Here is a 22,891-nt window from a genome sequence, read left to right as displayed (position 1 = left end):
AGACATTCCCAAAAGCAAGAGTCGCTTGACGTGGCAAACGTCATCGTCTTATCTCAGGAAATCGCCACAGCCCCCCCAGGCTTCGGGGGCCACCACCCCGGCCCCAAAACATCGAGGCAGCCACCAACATCGAGGCAGACCCTCCGGCAGAGACTGTGACTCGCTCATTAGCAGGAACGCCCCGCAACAAGGTGTTTTTAACGAAGGCGCGTGCATTGTTTTCTCAGATGTATCGCCACTGCACTCTGAGACCACGGTACGGTGAGAGCGCGACTTTCACGCGCGCGGAGACACCAAATCGTCGCTCTGAGCCGCTTTACTGCGACGCCTGCTTCTGTGGCGGTCAGGGGCCGAGCCCGTACCTGTCAAGCCTTAGACTCTCCACGTCACCCGCGCCACCCCCGCGGCCACACTGAAGTTCACCCCCCTAGGGACACTGGCTTACACGCGTCCCCGCTCCCACGTCCTTCCCGCTTGTCAGCTCCGGCCGGGGTCGCTTACCAGCACGGCTCTACCTCCTGGCGGGCGACACGGCTTCCAGGTGCTGGCGGCTCTTCCAGTCGCAACTGGCGGCTCGACCGACCTGCTTACGTGCCCTCCCGCTCTGCTCCCTTCCCATCCTGCCAGCCGTCTTTCATTCCCACCTTTGCGACTGCTCCCGAAATCCTACTGCTTCTCAGGGAGGCTTGGACCACACACCGCCCGAACACCGTTCGTTCCCAGCACCGTCTCCTCCCAGACCGCCCGGCACACGTCATTTCTCTGGCCCTTTACTATTTAACGTCGGCCGCCCCGGCACCCGCACCCGCCCGGGCTGGCACGCTGTCCCAAACTGTAGGGTGCTGCAGGTGGCACAAAGACGGGGGTCTCTGACCCCACACGGCACCTTCTGACCCGGTAAGAGGGCCTCCCTCGGGTGGCAACCTGGCATCTGCCCGACAGCCTGAGGGCCACCCTGCCATTCTTACCCTTCCCAACGGGGAAGCGGGCAGGCGACGTGACCCCTACGAGTTCTGTCTGGCGCACGGCACTGCCGAGACGGCCCCGGGGACCAGTTCGTAGTAATTCACGCACGCCCAGCACTCCCCACAGCTCCAGGGAGCGCCCACGCCCGTCCTCTCATCACGCGGCAGGTCACGCACACGGCTGCTACCCACACGGTGTCCCCGTCCCCCGCGGGCAGCGGGACGCAGCACTCACCGGGCCGCACGGACTGCACCAGGACGATACGATCCCCGCTGACGGTGAAGCCAAAGCCATGCTGGTCCTTTTGGATGATGACACAGCGCTGAACAAGACCTGATGAGGGTGACAGACAGAGAAAGATCATCAGGAGCCACCACCGACCGGGAAAGCCCCAGGTCGTCCTCCCGCAGAAAGCCTTTCCAGACTAACCGACTCCCCAGACTTTTCCTGAGCAAAACTAGGGCGATGACACGACGGCCTCCGGAGGAACGGACACCTGGAAGCTACCTTAGGCCCCGTGTAAGTCACCCTTCTCCAGTCACTGAGGCGTCTGTCTCTTTAGGTCTGTCGGGTGAGGCTGGCCAAAGAGGGTCGGGACAGGGAAGCAGCCCTGTGACTGAAGCCCGAGTGAGGCGTCTGCTGGGAAATCCCGCCTGGCGAGGGCGGCGGGTGGCTCACGGGGGGCGACCCGGGGCGGGCCCCTTGCCAGACCCGGGGAAGGGTGCAGGGAAAGAGAAAACCCGTCCTTCTCACACACACGTCCGCCCCCAGAACGTGGAGGAAAAGAAAGGCAGCCACGACTGCCGAGTGCCCCCGTCCCTGCGGGTGCGCAGCGGACCCCACACCCTGCACGCTGCACCCCAGGCGTCGCGCCCGGGTCCGCGGACTGCACGCCGCACTGGATGCCGCACACCGAGCACCGAGCTCGCGTGCCGACCCGGGCCCCGTCCCACAGCGGCCAGCGCAGGAACTCTGGAGTTAAGCCCGACTGGTTTCGGGCCTGCCTCTGGCCCCTCCGAGCCTATGCACTTGGCAAGTGTCTGAAGCTCTCTGTGCCTCGGCCCCCCGCTCTGTGAGCAGGGACAACATCCCCCTTCCGTGGCTGGCGTACGGACAGAGGAGACGAGTCGTATAAGCGGCGAACTGCCGAGCCCAACGGGAAGGCTGCTTTGCCCCCGGGGAAGGCGCCCCTTCTGTGTCTGCGTGTTGGCGCCCCAAGGTTACCTGCTGTGTCAGAGGCGTCAGAGGCGTCAGAGGGCTGGCGGAGGTGGGAAGAAGGCCTGCGTCCGGGCGCCGGGTCTCCCAAAGACAGGCTACTTAACCTGCAGGGCAAGGAGAGCAGCGGTGAGCCGGGCGGGGAGGGACCAGCCTGCGGCTCTGTTAGAAGGGGCCCGAGTCTTGGGTGAAGAGAGGCCACCCCTCTCAGCCTGTAACCGGCTCAATCTGGTGGGAGATCGGCCGTGTCTACACCACCGGCAACACCACCTATGTGAGATCCTGGGCCGCAGGGCAAGCACGGTCTCCCTGATACCCAGCAAGGCGCGAAGGGCAAGAGCCCTTCCTGGAGTCGGGAGACAAAGAAAGAGTGGCGGGAGCAGACCGCGCACAGACACACACGCTTGGTGGCTCTTACCAGGCGGCAATGGGGCTGACGGAACAGAACGGAGCAGCAGGGAGATGGATGCAAGAGAAAGACAGGAGAAAACAAAAGCTGGTTAGTGTCAGGCGGCGACTGGCAAAGGACAGGGAGACCGGAGGGCGAGACGGCGGGGCATCAGAACCAGCCGGCAGAGGACGGCGGCGGCTGCAGCAGAGAGCCTCCCCACCTCGGGCTTTGTCTCGTCCCCTCTAGACGGGCACCTCCAGGCGGGGAACCGGGACTAACCTGGGCGGGGTGGCATACGCTTCTCTGGAAGGGAGAGGGAGAGGAATGGCCAAGCCTCTGAAAACGCCCCTTTTCCTGGAGTCTGGCCCGTCCGGGGGTGGAAATCCGGCCCATACCGAGCCCCTGCCCGCAGCCAGCCCGAGGCGCCCCGCTCGGCAAAGGTTAAGTGAGACCCTAACACCTCAAGGCACCGAGATCACCAAACCAGATCTTCTCTTCAACAGCAGCAGGACAAGTTCAACGGCTGCCACGCCTCTCCCGTTCAGGAGAGTGTACCTGCTGCCCCGCTGAGGGGGTCCCCGCGTGTCTACAGCAAGTGACCAGGCAGAAGGTCATTAGCGGAGGCGCTGTGCGCAGCGGCAGAACATGCCCTTGGTGTAAATGTTCACGTGGCGGCTGGTGGAGTGAACCACAGTGTGACGGTGACAGTATGATGGCAGGGTGCTCAGCTGCGTGTGATGGGAAGGCCCTTGACAGAAAGGAGTGGCCTCCAGGATGTGTCGAGTGAAAACAGCAAGGCGCAGGATTACGAGCCCAGGGAAAGGTGGGCAGAAGAGCAGGGGGGGGAAGTGTTTCTTCGTGTGCGTTTACATGCTCGCTCACGTACGCACAAAGGATCTAAGACACCTTTGGGAGGGCGCAAAAGAAACACACACTGGCTGCCTCTGAGGAAGGAGACTGCGTGTCTGGGGCACAGGGCTGGTGCTAGAAACTCATATTCTCGATTGCAGCCTTGTTCTGGATCCCGGGAAGGAGCCAGCTCTTCAAGTGATATATATGACACGACAAAATAACTTTCCAAGTTAAAAGACGGGGGTCTTCTTCTCCCCTCATCCTGGCGCCCCTCCTCCCTGGACAGGTGAGACTGCTTTTTACTGGCTGATCTTTGGATCAGAGAGAGGAGGACGCCAAGGGAGGGGAGAGCGTGGGGCCCAGGAGAGCGTGACGTGGGAATGGAGGACGAGAAACAAGGAAGGACAAAACGAGACATAAACCAGACAAGACACGGGAGACGGTCGGTTCAAGAAAAGCCGCCATCGCGCCGAGAAGGGCCGTGGAGTGGAAACTGCCCACAGTGCACTAGTCATCTTGCTGAAATGCAAATCCGCCCACGTCATTTTGCTGCCGGGAACCTCCCAGAGCTTCCGTATGGTGCGTGGGGCGGGGGGAAGGCTGTGCTGCCTGAGCTGGGCCGCGGCCGAGTGGGACGTACTGCCGGGGCCCCCCGCCCAGGCGGGACTCGGCAGGCGCGCCACCTTATTCTCCATCTCTGCTCTCTGCCACCGGCCCTTCACCTGCTCTGGTTTCTGGCCCCTGCCTTTGCCCGTACCGCGCCTGCTCCCCAGATGTCCCTCCCGCCACACGGCTCGTGACCGCATCTGTGAGCCAGACGAGAGCGTGCGCTGCCGGCAGCTCCGGCTTCTGGCTGTCTTCAAATCACCCGCCTCCAATCTCTGCCCACCCCCACCCCTCCACCCACGCCGGGCACCCAGCTTAGCTCAGCACTCAGTAAGTGGTCTAGAATCCACGGATGATGGCCACACTTGCTGCGGTCATCATTCTGCAACGTATGTATGTCACGCTGCCCCCCTGGAACGTGCACAGTGCCGTGTGGCAATGAGATCTCAGGGAAACTGAGAGAGTGCCCTAGAGCCCAGACCCGTGCTACCCGACGTAACAGCTACAAGCGTCTGTTTGAATTCACATCTGAAATAGAATGTATGTTTCTCAGCTGGCCCAGCCACATTTCCATTGCTTCCTAGCTAGCTACGGTGGCTCGTGGTTACCATACCACACTCACTGGACCCGACAGCACGAGGCATTTCCATCGCTTTGGAAAGTTCTCCTGGATGGCACGGCGCTGCTCCGGGCACCGTGCGAGGCGCTGGGTACAGACGGAGGAGGAGCACACACGCGGGGGCGACAGCTCCGTGCTGGCCCCCTCAGAGAGGGGTCCTCAGGACGGACCTTAATTTAAAGGTCTTTTATTCCAGCTGCTCATCTGCTGTTTGCAGTCGGATCCGCACACCCCACCCCTGGGCTACCGAGGACGGGCCTGAACCCCTCCTCCTCGCCACCTCGGGAGAAAGCCCGTTTTCTGCTGGGACGGCCGGGGCCTCCTCCTGGCCTGGTGCAGTCTGGCCCATGCTTGTATGGAAGCCTGGCAGGGACAGGAACTCGGAACCTGGTTTGCTTTGCACTCGAGCTGGGCCGTGGGCTGTCGTGCGTCACGAAAGGCACGCGGAGCGGCGGCCCGTGGACCTGGCTGTGGAGGACGTCAGGGGCGTGGACGAGAATCACTTCAGCAACAGATGCGAACGGCCCTTTCTCTTTGAGAGCTTCGAGGAGGAAAAACTACCCCGGAACTGGGCAGGAAGACACATCGGCAGATCAGGTGGGCGGAAACAACGTGCGGGCTGCTGGGTCGGCGGGGGCTGGAGCCCGAGCAGAGAGTTTGGAGGGAGCCCTTGGGAAGGTTAAAATCCGAGAGACAAGGGAAGAGGGAGAAGTAAAGAGCGTACTCGGCCGTCAGAAAAGGAGAAGGGATTTTAACGGCAGGGCTCCCCTCTCCTTCATGCCGTTCCTGCCAAGTCTGGCAGCAGAGATCAGATCTGAATCGGCCTAAACCTGAAGGGAGAAGGCCTGGGAGAGTGCAGACCCCCCCCCCCCCCCCGCCCCGAACACGTGGCTCGCTAAACGGCAGCCGCGAGACAGGAGGTCTGGCCCAGCTTCCCAGTAGGGCCCCACCACTGAGCCCCCTGCCCAGTGCGGCCGATGGTGTTTCCAGACCCGCTCCCTGCTTCCCGCCCCCACTGACCGTGTGGCTTCTAGCCTTGGGTCTGGGTGACTGGAAAAGCCCAGATTCACTGTGCGGACCAGCCTTCCCCGGCACGGCCCGCCCCGGGCCCGGATCGGGACCCGCGATTCCCTCCTCACACCTGACAACCAGACGCGTGCGAGGCCGCCTGGCGCTGAAGGGCCTTCCACCGAGGGGACCCAAACACCGTGGCCCCGTGACGGCACCGCCCTCTGCCCCTGCTCCTCGAGGCTCTGGTCAAGGGGCATGGACCCCACCGTGCTCTCCCTGGCCACGGCAGCCTGCGTATCTTTTGCGCCAAGATTGTATTCTGAAACGTTTCAAACGTGCGTTGAGGTTGAGGGGAGCAGCACGATGAGTAGGCCTCCATCTAGACTCCCCAGTCAACATTCGTCACGCTTGCTTTACTTTCCCGAGGTTACACACTTTTTCCCTATTTCAAAGTAGCAGACAGCGTGACACTTGATCCCGAAGTACGTCAGCATGACCCCCCAAGACCTTCGACGTCTCCTGGACAACCACAGCGACCTCAGCACCCAAGGAGCTCACCGTCGATACAACAGGATTACCTCACAGGTAGTCCGCGCTCAAACCCAACTGTCGTATGGCTCTTCCACATGGCTGCTTTCCCACGGCCTGCGACCGGGGTCCAGCCGCAGATCGCAGATCTCAGATCGCATTTACTCAGTCTCCTCGGGATTCGTCTGATCCAGAACGCCCCCCCCACCCCGGTCCCTCCGAACCCTGAGGTGTAAGAGCTCGGGCCAGTCGTCTTGTCGATCGGCCTGCAGAGGACTCGGCTGTCTCCTCACGATTAGATTCAGATTAAGCCTCTTCAGAGAGTATCGTGTAAGTGGTTACGCCAGGTTTGGTTACTTGGGTCAGGTGCGCTCCGGGAAGTCGGCAGTGGTAAAAACATGTTTCCCACTTGAATCGGTGGGCAAGCTGGGGTGATACCTGAGCCAGAGGACCACCCTTTTCTCCAACGGCCCCTCCCCAGCGGCCTCACCCTCCACGGGGGCTCTTGCTTGGACCGCATGCTGCACTGGAGCCGTAGGAAGGCCATCTACCGATTCTGCCTCTCCTTCCACAGCCACTAGCGGGCGGTCTCCTGTAAAGGAGGCAGTCCTTCCCTTTCCCGGAGCGGCGCCACGGATTCATGAATTTCTTCCCTAATGCAAGGCATTAGAGTCCATTCTCACCACTTTTTTTTAACGTTCTTTTTTTTTAAGTTTATCTTTTCTTCTGGGAGCCTCTATGCCCAACGTGGGGCTCGAACTCATGACCCCAAGATCAAGAGTCACGTGCTCACTGACTGAGCCGGCCGGGCGCCCCTTTCATCATCAATTTTTAGAAACTCTCGGAGCTGTCCCCATCTGGCTGGGGGGAGACCTTGTTCCTTTACAGTGTCACCGTCTGTCTTCGAGCACATCCTTCCCTTCTGGCACAAGACCTTCCCGGCTCACTGCCTACCTTCCCTGAGCCAGGCCTAGGATCAAACACTCCTGTAAGGACCCCTGGTTCCTTTCAGTGGGAGTCATACTTAGAGACAGGATCGGGGGGGCCAGGGCAGCGAGTATTTATGCAGAAAGTGTGAGTCCACACTGACATCTCCAGTTTGGCTCCGACACTAGCGGGTCCTTCCTCTCCCAGAGTGAGAACCGGTTCCCACGTGAGAGGGTTGCTGGGGTGAACGCACCAACACGTCTATTCAGTCAGTCCAGGGTGTCCCTGCAGCTCTGTCCCCACATCGCGTTGCATCAGAGGCGCACAGTCAGGACCGTGCGCGGAAGCTGCTCTCTGATGTTATCGGCCTGAAATGCATCCAGGCCTCTTTTCATACTTGTACTTAACTTGGGGGTTTCCTTTCCTCAGTATTTATCTAACTTTACGTTTTGAACCCGTTCAGCACTTACATGGCTGAGAACGCAAGATGCCACCTTACAAAAGGTCCCTCCAGAGCCGCCCCTGCCGCGTCCTGACCCTGCAGGGAAGCTTTCCCACCGGTCTCTGGCTTTCTCTCTGAGCCTCGTCTTGGGAAGCTAAGGAAATGCACACTGCTCCGTCCCGGTCCGCAGAGACCTTCCACGTCCCTCCCCTTCTCTCTGCCCTGCCGGCCACACCCTGATGCCGAGGCGCCCTCGGCCTTCCCTCCGACACTACTCCCGTCATCTGGTGTCAGTCCTGGCCGGGCTTTCCGGAACGCTCCCCCCACCCCGGCGGTCTGCCCCCCTCCACCCGCAGCGGCAGCAGGCGCAGAAGAGGCGCTCTGCAAATCCACGCCGAAACCGTCCCCCCGCCCCCCGTGCGCAATGAAGCGCGGACATGCGTGGAGACTGTCCCGACAACAAAATCCGAAACTGCCCATTTACCCCTCCTGTTGGCCTATGGGTGTGTATATTTTTAAAAATTAGTTAAAATTTGAAAATCAGACGCTTTCACACTAAGAAACCACAGGTTTCCGGTTTCTGGCACCACCGTGCTTCTAAGCCCCACAAGGGGACAACGGCTGCCGACAGGGCCTGCTCTCGGCATCCTCGTTCTGTCCCGCCGGCAGCCTGCAGCTAGGGAGCAGCCTAGGATGTCCCCGTGACGCTAGTTACGAAGTCCTTCCTACCTTCCGCGCGGCGTGCGGAACACCTGCCGTATGCTGTCTATTTAACCTTCCCCGGAGCCAGGCGAGGTAGGCAGCACACCCCCATTTTCAGAGTGAGCAGCGGGGTTAAGCGGAGTTGAGATACGATCTGGCTTCAAGGTCTGGGCCCCTAAATGAGCTTATCTGACCTGTGGCCACGTATGAGGATCTAACTAACTGGTCTCTATTGGGCCTTTCCTGGTATTTTCTTTTTTGCATACACACAATACATGTACCTCACATGTGCGCGCACACACACAATACATGTGATGTACTCTAGACTCACAAGGTACGCAGAAGGCATACGCTGTGTATATCTAGAGAGATAACAAATACGATCAACAGAGATTAAAAAGCACACCCTACGTAAGCTGACGTAGGTCTCTGGTGTCTGGGCAAAGTCATACTCCTGAGCCCCTCCCCAAAGCCAGGAGCGGCAGTGAACCAGGAAAGAGCTACCTTGCCAGGACCTTCGTTCTAGATAAAGTGCACATTCGCTGAACCCTGACCTGGTCTTACTGGTCTGGTTTCCCTTATCTACCAGGGTGGAGGAGCTCTAAGTAGCCTCCTGGCACCCTTTTCAAGGATTCTGCATCTGGGCGGAAGTCTCCCCAGGGTCTGAGGCAAACACTCCAGCCTGCACATCCCTGCAGTGAAGGGAAGAGACACTGTTGCCCCTAAGAGCTCATACACTTGAGAACACTTAGAAAAAAAGAGGCACAGATCAAACGAAAGCAGTCTCCGTCAGAAAGAACCAGAGTGCAGAGTCAACACTTCAAAGGGTGCTGCCGAGAAGGACTGGGCTTGGAAATTCAGGAGCCAATTCCAGTTCTGTTGGAATCCACGGGGCCCTCGGCCACCACCCACTTCTGTGCGTGGGTCAGCGGGGGCTGGGGGGTGGGGAGCGGAAGCCCCTGGCAGAGCGGCCAGAGAGGCTCCCACCCCCGAGGTCACGCACTGGCTGCAGAGCGGCGTGGGAACCCCTCACGCTCCCACCCGGGGACCCAACGTGGCAGCTCGGTGGCGGGGAACACGCGTCCTTTCTCGAGCAGCCTCTTCCCTCTGCGCCAGCATCGATTTCCCGGGGTGGACCGGAGCCCCGGGGACAAGGTCGCTCCGACACGTCTGCTGAAGGAACGTGCACGGCCCTCCCTTCAGAGCTGCCATGAGGCTCAGAGAAGCACTCCGTTAGATTCCCCATGGCGTGGAGTCCCGTGCAAATCTTTTCAAGGTCCACACTACGTGACCGACGCTCAACGTGCCAGAGGTGAGGCACACCGATGAGAAAGAGTGGGTGACTAAGAAACGGAGAAGTGAAGATGCCCCCGGCTGTCCCGGTCGCCTCCACGCAGGGCTTTGAGGGCGGCGGGCATCGGGGCAGACGGGTGCACGGAGGGGGTCAGAGGGTGGCGAGAACCGGCGTGCGGGGCTCAACACTCCATGTTTATCACACAGCCCATGCTATGGTCTGGAAAGCACTGTTTTGGGGTGAAATATAGGCTTGGGCTTGGGCTTAGCCTTCTCCTGGCTGGCACCCCACCTCTCCGAGCCCCGGTTTCTCGGCAATGAATGTGGAAAATACCATTTCCTCCAAGGGTGGCTGGGAGCACACCACCCTCACAGAAACCTCGAAGCCAACATGTCCAAACTGAAATCAGCCTCCCAGCGTGGGCCCTGCTCCTAAAGAGGTCTCCTCCCGAGGTAGCCGTGCCATGCGGTCACTCACGTGGGAGCCCGAGTTACCTCTGACACCCCTGCAAATCTAACCACCGCCACACCTTACTGCCATTACCCACCGCTGTTTCTGGACCCACCCGCTCTGTCCCTCCCTGCCTCTCTCCTAGCACAGTCGGCCGTTCCCCTCCCTAGATCCCATCCATTCTCTACTTGAGAACTTTCCAGCAATCTCTTAAAAAGACGAAGTGGAACGTTACCCTGTAGCAGCTTCCTACCGTCCTCACCCTCGTATAAAGGTTCAAATCCTCCCCTAGCCCAGCAGGTGCTCTGGGTGGGGGGATCCTTGTGCCCCCACTGGCCTCAACCCCAGGAGCCTCCCCGTCCATGAAGGCCAACACACGCTCCAGGGTTCAGGACAAACACCTCTTCCTCCGGGAGGCCTTCCTGGACACCCCATGATGCGGGCCTCCCCCGAAATCTTCCCTGTGGTGCTCAGTGCCGACTGGTCATTTCGTGCTTTCTCGGACTGCTTCACGTCTACTCTCCCTCTTTATTGATAAAGGTTCATTGTGTCCTGTGGGCCAGAGCACGCAGTCGATATACAATAATTATGACTTGAGGGGTGCCGGGTGGCTCCTGTCGGTTCGACTCTTGATTTCGGCTCCGAGCACGATCTCGCGGTTTGTGAGGTCGAGTCCCGCTTTGGGTTCTGTGCTGATGGCACCGAGCCTGCTTTGGATTCTCTCTCTCTGCCCCTCCCCCACTCATGCGTGTGCTCCTCTCTCTCAAAAGAAATAAACGTTAAAAAAAAAAAGCATGAGCTGAAGGATAACATCAGACCGTATGTGCCAGAGAACTTTGCAGACATCAAAATATTGTAAGCACACACTTAGCGTCGATCGAGAGAGCCTGAAGGACCGCCACAGTGCACGTAAGTTAGGATTACATTCACGGCTTCGTGGTTTTAACAAAGGCAGGAAGGTGTTAGCCTCTGCATGGACTTACACGGCGAGTGCCATCGACCTGCAGAACCATGTAAGCTCCTACAGTCTTCACTCTCCTGGACTTCTAGAATTCCATTCTGCACACAAAGCACTAAACAAGAAAATGAACGTTAAAGCGTGTTGTGACTACAAACTGGGCTGGGGAGAGAGGGGGCCAAAGAAGGAGGAAGGAACCGGAGAGGAGGCCAACTTCACCAGGGCCCGGGAGCGAGGGCAAAAAGCTCTGCTATGGAAAGACAGGAGGGAGGAGCGGGCACAGGCGGCAGGGGGACACGGCAGCTCTGAGGCCGTCGGTGCAACACGCGGGGGGACGGAGGGTCAGACAGGACTGAGCCGAGAAGACGGGTCTCCACCCGGGCTCTGCCGCATCCCAGCCGGTGGATCTAGGAAACCCTCGGGTTCTCCACCGCGACAACGCGGACAGTTGACCTGCCGGCTCTCCCTGCCTCACGGGGCGGCTCGGAGTTACGTGGCAAGGTGCGTCAGAGGCTTGGAGACGCGGAAGCAACATCAGAGCAGGGGGAGAGCTTGGGGCGGGCTGTGGATTTCACTCCTTGTAGAGGCTGAAAGCTCCCTGGGAGTCACGGGAGCAGATCAGGGCACAAAAAGGATAGGTCTGACAGTGGTGGCCAGAGTGGACTGGAAGGGGAGAGGCTGGAGGCGCAGAGAGCAGGTAGGGCAGGGGTCACATGCACCTGAGTGCCAGCACTGCATGGAATGAACCAGAGCAGCCGGGAGAGAGGCCGCAGGACCGTCTTGTGTCGTCCACAGGGGAGCCGCCCGGGCCACAGGCACCAGAAATGTGCTAGCTCGAAGTGAGAGGGTCAGTGTAAAACACACACACGGGTTCAAAGACTCAGTACAAGACAAAAGAGGAATGCAAAATACCAACACTTTCAACACTGATCACAGGCAGAAATACCAGTATTTTGAGTAGATTCAGTTAAATGAAATGTATCACTGAATTCCTTTTACCTGTTTCTCCCCTTAAAAAAAAAATGTTTACTTATTTTGAGAGAGAAACAGAGCATGAGGGGGGAGGGGCAGAGAGAGGGAGACAAAGAATCCGAAGCAGGCTCCGGGCTCCGAGCTGTCAGCACAGAGCCTGATTACAGGGCTCGAACCCACGAACTGCGAGATCATGACCTGAGCCGAAGTCGGACGCTCAACCGACTGAGCCACCCAGACGCCCCCCCCGCCACCTTTTTTCTTTTTTTAATGTCTTATTTATTTTTGAGTGTGAGAGTGTGAGTAGGGGAGAGACAGAGAGAGAGGGGGACAGAAGATCTGACGTGGGCTCCACACTGACAGCAGCGAGCCCGACGCGGGGCTCACTTGCGACCTGTTAGGTCATGACCTGGGCCAAGGTGGGATGCTCAACCAACTGAGCCACCCAGGCCAGGTGCCCCTCCTTACCTTTTTTTTTTTTTTCATTTTTAAATGTTTTATTTAATTTTTGAGAGCAAACACACACAAGCGAGGAAGGGGCAGAGGGGAGGGGGACAGAGGATCTGAAGTGGGCTCTGTGCCGAGGGCAGGGAGCCTGATGCAGGGCTCAAACTCATGAACCGTGAGACCATGACCCAAGCTGAAGCTGGATTCTCAACTCACTGAGCCACCCAGGCGCCCTTTTTCTCATTTTTAAAAGATCCTACTTTTAAATCATCTCTAGGCTAAACACGGGGCTCAAACTCACTCCTAGGTCAAGTCCCACGTTCTATCAACCACACCAGCCGGGTGCCCCCTCCTTCCTACTTTTAACGTGACTGCTAGACAATTTCCGACGGCACGTGTGTCTTGCGTTCTGCTTTGCTAGACGAGGCTGCCCTGGCCTCCCTGGGCCACAGGTGTCCCAGACGCAGCCTTCTCTCCCGTGGCGGGGCCTCCAGCCTCTCGGACCGGGAGAAGCAACCAGAAACCTGCCCAGAGCCACCACCCAGTGACCAGACTGCTGCCAAGCAGTGCCCCATGGGCGCGGACCCCTCTCCCGTGTTGCTCACTGGACTGTGATTGCCAGAAGGGCTCCTCTCAGTGTCCCCGGCGAGGAAGAAGCGGGGGCTCAGGGGGGCGGCCGTCTCCAGCGCTTAGCAGAGAGACAAGTCGACTGGCGGCGTACCTTCTCTTCACTCGGGACCCGGCACCGACACCCCCTCCCCCCCCCCCTGCTCAGCGCAGGGGCAGACTCACATCCGATTCACCTGTCTGTCACACACGCCTCAGGAAAAGCCGGACGTCTGGGCCGGGCCAGGAAGTCAAACCAGTATGGGGGGCGGGCAGGGTGGTCCAGCAGGGGGGCGGATGGAGTACATCCCCATCCCGGCTCCGACCACTGGCGGGGCTCAGAGGAAATTCTTTCCTTTCCATGAACCTCAGTTTCCTCATCTTCGGAACCGGAAAACCAGCCACCCCCCCCCCCCCCCCGCCCCGGCCCCGGCCGCTGTAAGAACCGGGACGTAAGCAAAGCGTCTGGCATAACGCCTGGCACACAGCCATGCTCGGAAACTGGCTGCCACTCCTGCCGCGAGCCCCTAAGTCCGCCAGAACGAGGCGGCTGCTCCAGGCGATCGCGGCCTGGCTTGCAGCACCGAAGTGAACTCGGGGTTATCCGGTGTGGGCACAGCCGCCTCTGGGCCTCCTTGGGGCGGACGCCCTGCTGCGCACTGTGAGGTCTGGTCCACGCTCCTGTGCTTCTGTCCACGTGTCACCTCCGCCGGCGGTCACCTCCGACGAGATGGACACCGTGTGCGGACGGCCGGGGGAGGCGGGGAGGCCGGAGCCGCCGTCCACTAGTGCGGGAGCACAGACACCGTAAGCGTGGCATCTCCGGAGGCCCGGCCGGGGCGTGCGGCCCGCGGGAGGGCAGTCGTGGAGGCCGCTGCGGGGAGGGGGCGGGACAGACAGTCTAGGCATCTGGGTTCTAGACCAACTCTGCCCCCGTCTTTCCGGATGCCCTCGAGAAAGGAGAAAATTACACGGAGTAAGCGTCTAATGCGTCGCAGGCGTCCGTGTAATCCTCACAACAACCTGGCGAGGCAGACGTGGTTATTTTCCTTAACAGGTGAGGAAAGTGAGATTCAGAGAAGTTCAGCGAGTCACTCAAGGGCACGCAGCCAGCAAACGGTAGAGCCGAGACGTGAACTCTAGCCTGCTGACGTCGGAGTCGGGTCTTCCCCTCCGGACGCCACGGCTTCCTCGGCCCTATGCTGCAGAGCCTGGGCCCGATCTCCCTCCCTCCGGCTCTCATCGGGCGCCGGTCTCTGCCCTCACAGGGGGTCTTGGGCACATCGTGTCCGCGTACCCAGGGAGGGCTGATGCGGAGCTAGATGTGCTCAACGGCACAGGCAGAAAACAACAGGCGCCTTGACGGGCAGCGATCTAGAAGCTCTAGAAGCCCCGCAGAGTCCGCACCGCGGATGTTCGTGCGATGGCCTAGGGTGTTCCTACTCCAGTTTCCTGGTTTTAATGAGAGGAAGGAATTCAAGAGAGGTCAGAATTCACAAGACAGGGCCCGAGGCTTGGACTTGGTTGGGAAGGGCCTCAATCTGGGGCACGAGATGTCTTCCTCGCCTCCGTGGTGCCCAGCGTGTGGCAGTGGACAAGCCACACACCGCGGCCGGGAGCCAGCTTTCGTGGCGACACAGCGGGAAGACGGAGCCTGCCCCTCTCACGGGGCCCTGCGATGACCACGTTACTCGTAAACCCAGAACCGCTTTCGGCGCATCCTGTCCCACCTAAAGTTTTCCGGAAAAGGAAACTAAATGTGTAAATCCTCCTGAAGTGATGATAATAATTAAAAATTTTTTTGGTAACCTTTATTCATTTTTGATAGAGACAGAGCATGAGCAGGGGAGGGGCAGAGAGAGGGAGACAGAATCCGAAGCAGGCTCCAGGCTCTGAGCTGTCAGCACAGAGCCCAATGCGGGGCTCAAACTCGTGACCTGAGCCGAGGTCGGATGCTTAACCAACTGACCCACCCAGGCGCCCCATGATGATATTTTAAATACACAAGGCACATCTGGCTGTATACTTTATATGAATAGAATTGTTACTTGAGTCAATTTTTGATTACCGGCACAATTAAAGGACAGACCATAAAACAATCCAGGATAATAGCCAATCCAAGAAGTCTCCATTTTGCTTTCAAAGAGCCTGTCATCGGCTCAGAAGATTCACCTTTCTAATTTACTTTTAGTTAAGGTGGATTTTAAACTTGTTTTCTTTCCCTGAGTTCGGATCAGAATTGATGGGGAAGTACTGGGTGGCAGGCGAAAGTTCGCCTTGGATTTTAAAGCTGCCGAGCTGAAGCCATGCACTGAGTCATGGGGAGGCAAGCCGCTGCCCTTCCCTGCCACCCGGACCTGCCTTCGGCTGAGGGAGATGTTCACAGCTGGGGAGCCACCGGTTGTACTGGGGGAGGCCCCGCCAAGGGAGAGGGACAGAGAGGGACAGGTGGGGGAGGTTCCTCTCTGGCTGGCAACAGGCTCCCTGCCTTCTGGAAACTTTCCTCAATGTGCTCACCAGTGATGACCACTCCTGTTCTTTGTGCTGTCCAGCCCTTAGGATTTCCACTCCTGCTGTAAGCACACGCCCTCCCCACCCCCCATTAACAACATACCTGCTCCGAAGGAGGGACTCTGAGTTTCTTTAGCACCCGCCTCTCTAGGCACCTGACCTGGGTCCCCAGCCAAGAGCCCGGGTTCTACCCAGGACCCTTCCCAGACACAACCGGTTAGGAAGCCGATGGAAGGCCAGCCAGACCCTGAGGCCCTCACGACAGGCCCATCAGCAGCAACTCCTCTGGGCTCCTCTGAGTCACCGCACCCCACCGGGCCCCTGGTGCGGACGGCCCGGGGCCTGCCCTCGAGGAGGGAGACTGGAAGAGGGCTGCATGGGCCCTGCCTGGACTCTTCTGGGTCTGCAGGTGGGGCAGACACCCTCGGAGGCCGTTTGGTGGGAAGACAAGGGCCTTCAGAGCAGCGGCCCCTCCGTCTTCCAGCGAGGGCTGCTTCCTACACTCTCCTACCGGGTTAAATCTTTCGTGTTGAGGGGGCTGCACAACGGTGAAAGGGGTGTTAAGATTACTGGAGCTGGGAGACTGGACACAACCCCCCCTCCCCGTAGGTGAACGGAAGTGCTAAGCACATGTCCCGCACAGCTACAATGCAGAGCACTGACTCCGACTCAGTTTGTGATCAGGCAGCAGTTTCAACAGGGCATCTTACAGCCCCGGCTATAACCTTGGTTGTGGGTCCTGGTTTCCTCCCAAGCAGAGTGTGGGGCGTGTGCGCAGGCACGGGGGCGTGGGGGGGGGGTGCGGGGGCCGGTGACGGGGAGAGGGGTGCACGAACCGGATGGTCCCTGCCGTTCCCTCCTGGGGGCCTAGAAACACACACACCTTCCACCGAGGCACAAATCCCATCACCAGGAGATCTGTCGGATCAACAGGGGGACCCCCCCCACCCCAGCAGGGCAATAACAGCATTTCAACTTGGAAGGAGCCAGTCTGCTAAACACCACCTTTAAGAAACAAACCAGGACTGACCAGGAGATAATCGGTGGCAAGTAGGACTCGACACTGATTCTTCTCCATCGGGCCAGGCGCCAGGTGCGTGTACGGGCTCAACGAAGCGCTGAGTGACGAACGGCAGCCTTGAAATTGCAGCCCCTCCCAAACTCCAGCATCCGGAGAGCTCGCCCTCGCCCCCGCCCCCGCCCCCGCCCGTCTGCTACGCTGAGCTCCAGTCCGCCCCTAGCCCGCCCCGTCAGCGTCTCCGGCGACCTGTGTGGCTCCGGATTGCACACCTGCCACGTCTGAGTCCCTAGGCGCCACTGACGGCCCCGTGTATCAGCCAGAGCTTCCCCGTCTTCGGTCACCTCCCCCGTGCCGATCATGCCTCCCTCCAAACAGGCCACGTCTCACGCTCTTTGTTGACAGAGCACGCGCTGGCGACGCGTGGCTGGGCCCACACCCCTCGTGCGTGCCTGCGACCGGCTGACGGACGGGTCCCAGCGAGGACGAGACAGGCACGCGTGGGGCACACTCGCGGAGACGGTGCGCGCGACGAGGCTGCGGGCTCCTGGCGCCCTCCCGGGTGTGGGTGCCGGCCCTGCCGCGTGCCAGCGACGTGGCCTTCGTCGCCTCAGCGCTCTGCGCCCCCGCTGGCTCACCGTCAAAATGGGGGCGATAAGACTGTCCCTCTCCTGGGGCTGCTGTTAGGACCGGACTAGTTAAACATGCAAAAATGAAATGCTCAGGCCAGGGCCTGGAACACAATGAGCTCCTCCAACACTAGCCTTTCTTGCCTGGGTCACTCACCCGGCGCGACAACCCCCTGGGACAGCACTACCTGGTGCTGTAAGTTTGCAGACGAGGAAGCCGCGCCACGGGAACGCAAGCACCAGGCTTAGCTTCGCGCACCGGGGAGCGAGGCGCAGCCGGGACACCACCCCGGGCGGCCAATGCCGCGTCCCCCCGCGGGAGGGCACCCTCGGTGCCCGTGCCGCTCTGCCACAGACCGTTCTACTCAGTGCTCTGACACCGCAGATCCCACGTCCCGGATGGCAGCACTGGCTGCTGGCTTCTCCTTCCGAGGATTTAGGCTCTGCTAGCATTTCCTAGGCACCCGCTCGGTGGCGGGTGCAGAGCTGGGTAGCACCTCGCCTGGCCCTCGGAGTAACTCTGCACGCGCGTATCTTACAGATGGGGACGCTGCAGGCGGGGACGACCCTGGGTGACGACGGCCTGTGCCAGGGCCGGCACGCGGACCCCGTGACCCCAAGCTCAACGGCAGCCCCAGGCCAGGCGGGCTCTGGGTGTTTCCCGGCCCACGCATAAAACACAATGCGGGCGGGGCGCCTGGGTGGCGCAGTCAGTTAAGCGTCCGACTTCAGCCAGGTCACGATCTCGCGGTCCGTGAGTTCGAGCCCCGCATCAGGCTCTGGGCTGATGGCTCGGAGCCTGGAGCCTGTTTCCGATTCTGTGTCTCCCTCTCTCTCTGCCCCTCCCCCGTTCATGCTCTGTCTGTCTCTGTCCCAAAAATAAATAAAAAGTTGGAAAAAAAAAATTAAAAAAAAAAAACAAAACACAATGCGGGCTACCGTCTACACATCTGCCGGCCAAGTGCACAGGCTTCGGGATCTGCTCCCCGGGTTGGTGATCCTGATGCGGACACTGGCCCTGTGACCTCAGGCAAGACAGCTCACCTCTCAACCTCAGGTGTCCTCACCTGTAGCAGAGGTTAGGACTACTGCACGGGATTGTTATCGGACTTGAAGGCGTCGTTCACGAGAGCATTTTGCACAGGGCACGCCATGAACACTCAAGATGTGTACCGTATTGTTATTGTTATTGCCACCGTGGGAAAGGAGTTGAGTCGCTCCCCTATACTAGTCCAGCATTTCCCCGCCTGTTATTATGGAAGATCCTGTAAGGCAGAAGGATATCCAAGTCAGTGACAGGCGGGGAAACTAAGGCTAGAGACGCAAGGTCCCCACCCAGGGGTGGGGCCGACCGGCTCTCCCGGCCTGCAGCACGTGGCACTTCCACACCCGGCTACCTCTCTGGGCTCTTTAAAAAGGTCCCGGATTTCAGGGTACACAGCCTCTCACCCCCAAGGCAGGCCTTGTAGCCCGAAGCCTGTCCTAACTGCCAGAGCTTCCGGGACTCGCCCCCCCGCCCCCGACCAAAAGTGGGTGCTGGGCGAGCTGCTCCAAGTGGAAAATCCAAGTCCATCCCAGGCGGAAACCCCAAATCTCTGCTGTTCCAGCAGATTTCCAGGACGCGCTGGCTCCCAGAAACCACAATTACAGGCAAGCTCAAGGCCGAGCAGCAATTAGGCCCTTACCATCGGCTCGGCAGTCTCTGGCCTCTCCCACCCCCTCAGCCAAACCCCGTCGCGGCCCCCGCACGCGGACAGAGACGCAGTGGGGATTTCCACCCCTCCTCCAGCCCCCCTCATTTCCAGGAGGCTGAAGAAGGGTAGGTGGGGGAGGAAAGAAGCCGTCTCCCGGGGGGTAACTGATGAGGACTGGAAGGGACTTCCACGTGCTGAAGCCTTCCGAGGTCCTCCTCGTTCCTCCCTCGCTCCTCCCCCTTCTTTCCACAGAGATGACACTGGGAACTCCCTCCCTGGGTGAGACCCCCAATGTGAGGGGGAAAGGAACACGAGGAAGGGGAAGGGCACCTTCAGTCTCCCCACACAGAGCGCTCTTGGCTGCAGATGGGGTGGGAAGGATGGCATCCAGAAGGCCGGGAGTCTGGGCCTCTGACTCTTATATGAACATCGGGTGTGTGTGTGCGCGTGTGTGTATGTGTGTGTGTGTGTGTGTGTGTGTGTGTGTGTGCGCCCCCATCCTGAGTAAATCCCCCTCCCAAAGCTCCTCCTCATCCAGGCTTGTAGGAACACAGGCCATGCCTTCTCTTTTTTAAAATTTATTTATTTTGAGAGATGAAGGGAATGTGAGCAGGAGAGGGTGAGAGAGAGAAAGAGAGAGAGAGAGAATCCCAAGCAGGCTCCACACTGTTAGCACAAAGCCCAACATGGGGCTCGATCTCACGAACCATGAGATCACAACCTGAGTCGAAATCAAGAGTTGGCTGCTTAACCGACTGAGCCACCCAGGTGCTCCTCTGCCTTTTCTTCTAAACACGCTGCTCTCTACCCTCACACATAGGACTGGGGTCCCCACGCCTGTGCTGTGTGTACTGCCCATCATGTGGGTGGCAGGCCCGTTCAGTTTTCCTCCCATGACGGCTGCGGACACACCGTAAGAAACAGCATGCTGTCCCCTGGTGCTCCCAGAGGCCTCAGGGTGCCCCTGCTCCTGTCCCCCTCATGCTGGGGTTTTCAGAGGGTCTGAGTGCCCGGGCTCATCCACAGGGACCCTCAGGAGGTATGCTGAGTGCTGGGTAGTGCAGAGGACAGGGACGGAAGGGGCCTCAAAATCCCAAAGGGCTTCTGAGCAGTTATGGCTGGAACGGAGGGTTGGGTTTCTCGAGGCCGGTCCAGAGCTCCCAGAATCGCAGCTAGCAGAGCAGATCGAGAAAAGCCCCCAAACACACTGGCACTGACCCCATTCCACCCATCAAAATCTGACTGAAAATGTGAATCCCAAGAAGCTTTCCTTGATTTAGTCTCTCCCGGGCGACCTCTCCCCCTTGGCAGGAGTAACCTCAGCTCTCACGAGTTCACTCTGTGCTACTGTGAACAAAACCGGCGAAAAACAGACCAGCATTCCAACCACTCACTGCGAGTTATACGTGCCATACCCAGCGTGACCGGAGGCACGGACACTTCCCTGGGATTCATTCCACAAAGATCTGATTTGTGTAGTAAAGGACACTGGGGTTGACACTCTTCTCCTGGTACTTTTCAATCAATGTGCCTCCACACGTCTGGTTTCCCGGCCAAGTGTATACACCTTGACAGGAAAGGATGTGCCCTCCCTCTTTGGAGTGTCTTTGCCCTCTCCCCTCCCCCAGGGGCCAGCGGGATAAAAGGGGTGTTTCTTCACAGGCACGGATGGACACACACACACACACACACACACACACAGCATACAAAATACAGACTCTATGCACAGCTGACAAATGGCCACCGACACAAGTCCGAGTGACCGCACAGCCAACCAGAAATGAGCTATGCAAGATGGGGCCACGCAACCACACGGGCTGAGAACCGCAGACTGAGAACCACGAGGCGACGGCCAGGATTCCCTCTGGCCCCGAGGCTGACCCTGATCGTGACACAGCGGGGCTGAGGGCAGGAGGCGGGGAGCAAGGATGCACTCTTTCCTGTTCTTAGAGAAGAAGGGTCCTAAGGACAAGGGGGTCCCTCCCTGATCCTATTTGCCCCCCGGGGGCCGAACTGCTCAGGAGTGGGCTTCAAGGCTCCGGTTCTTGGTGACATCAGGGAAGTTGGGTGGCTCTGCCCTTCTGGACACCCGGACAGGGGTCAGGTCAGAGATGGTGATGACTGACAGAAGGTTCTACCAACTGCCAGCAACCCCCTTCCCCAGAGCACACTGAACCCTAAACGACTGATGAGTGACACCGACAGTGACCCAAGACCCACTAAGTGTGCCAAGGGCCTGACCCGAGCCGCAGAGGCAGCCCCAGGTCTGCAGCGTGAGCCCCATGCCAAGGCCTAGGGAGGCCAGGGGTCCGGTGGGGCCAAACTGACTTACGGGTGGCACGGCGGGGGGGGGTGACCCGGTGCGGGGAACTGGGGGACAAGAGGGCCGCTCCCCTTGCGTCAGCCCCTGCAAGGACACGGGAGGTAAGACAGGTGGAGGAGGAGAAGCTGGGAAGGTCCAAGAGAAAGGGGGGAGCACAGCAAGAAAAAGGTCGGGGCGGAGGGCTTGTCAGAAAGATGCGGAGACAGGGGAGCACGAGCCAGGGTGACAGAGGAAAGGCCGGCTTAGGGGAGAAGGGAGTGGACACCTGCCTATCTCGGCGGCCGCTTTACATCCTCCCAGACTCCGGCAGCGGGAGTGTGAAACGCAACTCCTCATTACCGCCCTTGGGTGGAGATTTAAAAAGGGCTGTGAAATCATTAATTAGCACAGAGCGTCTGGCACAGAAGTGGATGAGGGGGCAGCGGGGAGGAGGGCCACTGGAGGGAGAGGAGGATTTCTGGATTAAGGAGCTTTCCTTAGCAGGGTCTCAGCTTCCCCGCCCGGGCCACGCAGGATTAAACACACGCCCTCTCCCCTCTCCACTCACATTCCTGGCGTTTTGTCTCCTTGGCAACGATTACCCCGCACGCTGTAATGTCGTGTTTTTTTTTAACGTTTATTTATTTTTTTTGGGACAGAGAGAGACAGAGCATGAACGGGGGAGGGGCAGAGAGAGAGGGAGACCCAGAATCGGAAACAGGCTCCAGGCTCTGAGCCATCCGCCCAGAGCCCGACGCGGGGCTCGAACTCACGGACCGCGAGATCGTGACCTGGCTGAAGTCGGACGCTTAACCGACTGCGCCACCCAGGCGCCCCATGTAATGTCGTGTCTTTAATTCACCTAGAATGGAAGCTCCAGGAAGGCAGGGACAACGGCCTGTTTTGTTCACTGCTGCAGCCTCAGTGCTTACACCAGCACGGAGAGATGCTCCAAAGCAAACGCACTTACTAAGCGAAGGAATACGCCCAGCCCCATTTAACTCCAAACCTAGTCAATTCTCCGCCGCCAGAGAGAACGCAGGGAGGAGCCTTCCAGAGAAGTCGAAATAGAAGGTAGTGCAAACGCGCTGCCCACAGAGTCTTAACGGCAGGAGCTAGAGAGACTCTCAAGGCCCTGCGCTTGCGTTTTGCAGACAGTCTGAGGATCCGAGCCTTTGTCACGGGCCCAATGTGTGTGGCCCCGCAAATCACCTTGCTAAAGCCCTAACCCCCCAGCGCAGTGGAGCTTGGAGAGCGGCCTTTGGGAGGGAAAGAGGGCTGAGTGAGGCCACGGGGGCCCCCATGAGGCGCGCACACACCGAGGCCGGGCCACGGGAGCGCGTGGTGAGAAGGCGGCCGTCCGCAAGCCGGGAGAGAAGGCGCCGCGACCCCAACAGGCTGCCGGCCTGGTCTCGGACTTCCAGCCTCCAGAACTATGACAAGGCCACCCAGTCTACGGTATCCTACGGCAGCCTGAGCTGAGTAAGAAGGCCTTTTGGCGCGGTTTTCAGGGTCTCGTGGTAGCAGGGCGAGAACCAGAGCCCAGGGCTCCCGGCCCAGGCCGGGGACTTTCCACTACACCAAGGCCTGGGGACGTGAGGAGTAGGATTGCCTGGCGTCTCACCTGCAGGTAACTAGATGAACTCAGGACGTTCTAGGGGCGCTTTCGAACCCTCCTGCACATCCTTAAAAACCCCAATGTGTCTGTATTAAACTTAAAAATTAGGACTTTCAGGTGACCTTCATCTCCG

General features: G+C 59.4%; 1 protein-coding gene across 11 annotated transcripts in view; it reads right to left on the bottom strand.

The window, feature by feature from the left end:
- Positions 1-22,891, bottom strand: part of ARHGEF11 (Rho guanine nucleotide exchange factor 11) — an 87,548-nt gene that overhangs the window by 40,667 nt on the left and 23,990 nt on the right. For 9 of the 11 annotated variants that reach the window (XM_043569483.1, XM_043569473.1, XM_043569474.1 and 6 more), the window contains exons 2-4: positions 2,600-2,614; positions 2,191-2,288; positions 1,201-1,299 (exon numbers count right to left, since the gene is read on the bottom strand). In XM_043569483.1, the coding sequence (XP_043425418.1) occupies positions 1,201-1,299; positions 2,191-2,288; positions 2,600-2,614 (212 nt within the window). The remainder of the gene's footprint in view (positions 1-1,200; positions 1,300-2,190; positions 2,289-2,599; positions 2,615-22,891) is intronic. The other 2 variants (XM_043569478.1, XM_043569479.1) reach the window with 1 other exon arrangement.

This window comes from Prionailurus bengalensis, chromosome E4, assembly GCF_016509475.1.
Source record: "Prionailurus bengalensis isolate Pbe53 chromosome E4, Fcat_Pben_1.1_paternal_pri, whole genome shotgun sequence".
NCBI classification, from domain to species: domain Eukaryota; kingdom Metazoa; phylum Chordata; class Mammalia; order Carnivora; family Felidae; genus Prionailurus; species Prionailurus bengalensis.
Note: the sequence above shows the minus strand (reverse complement) of the source record. Positions and strands in the feature narration are given on the sequence as shown.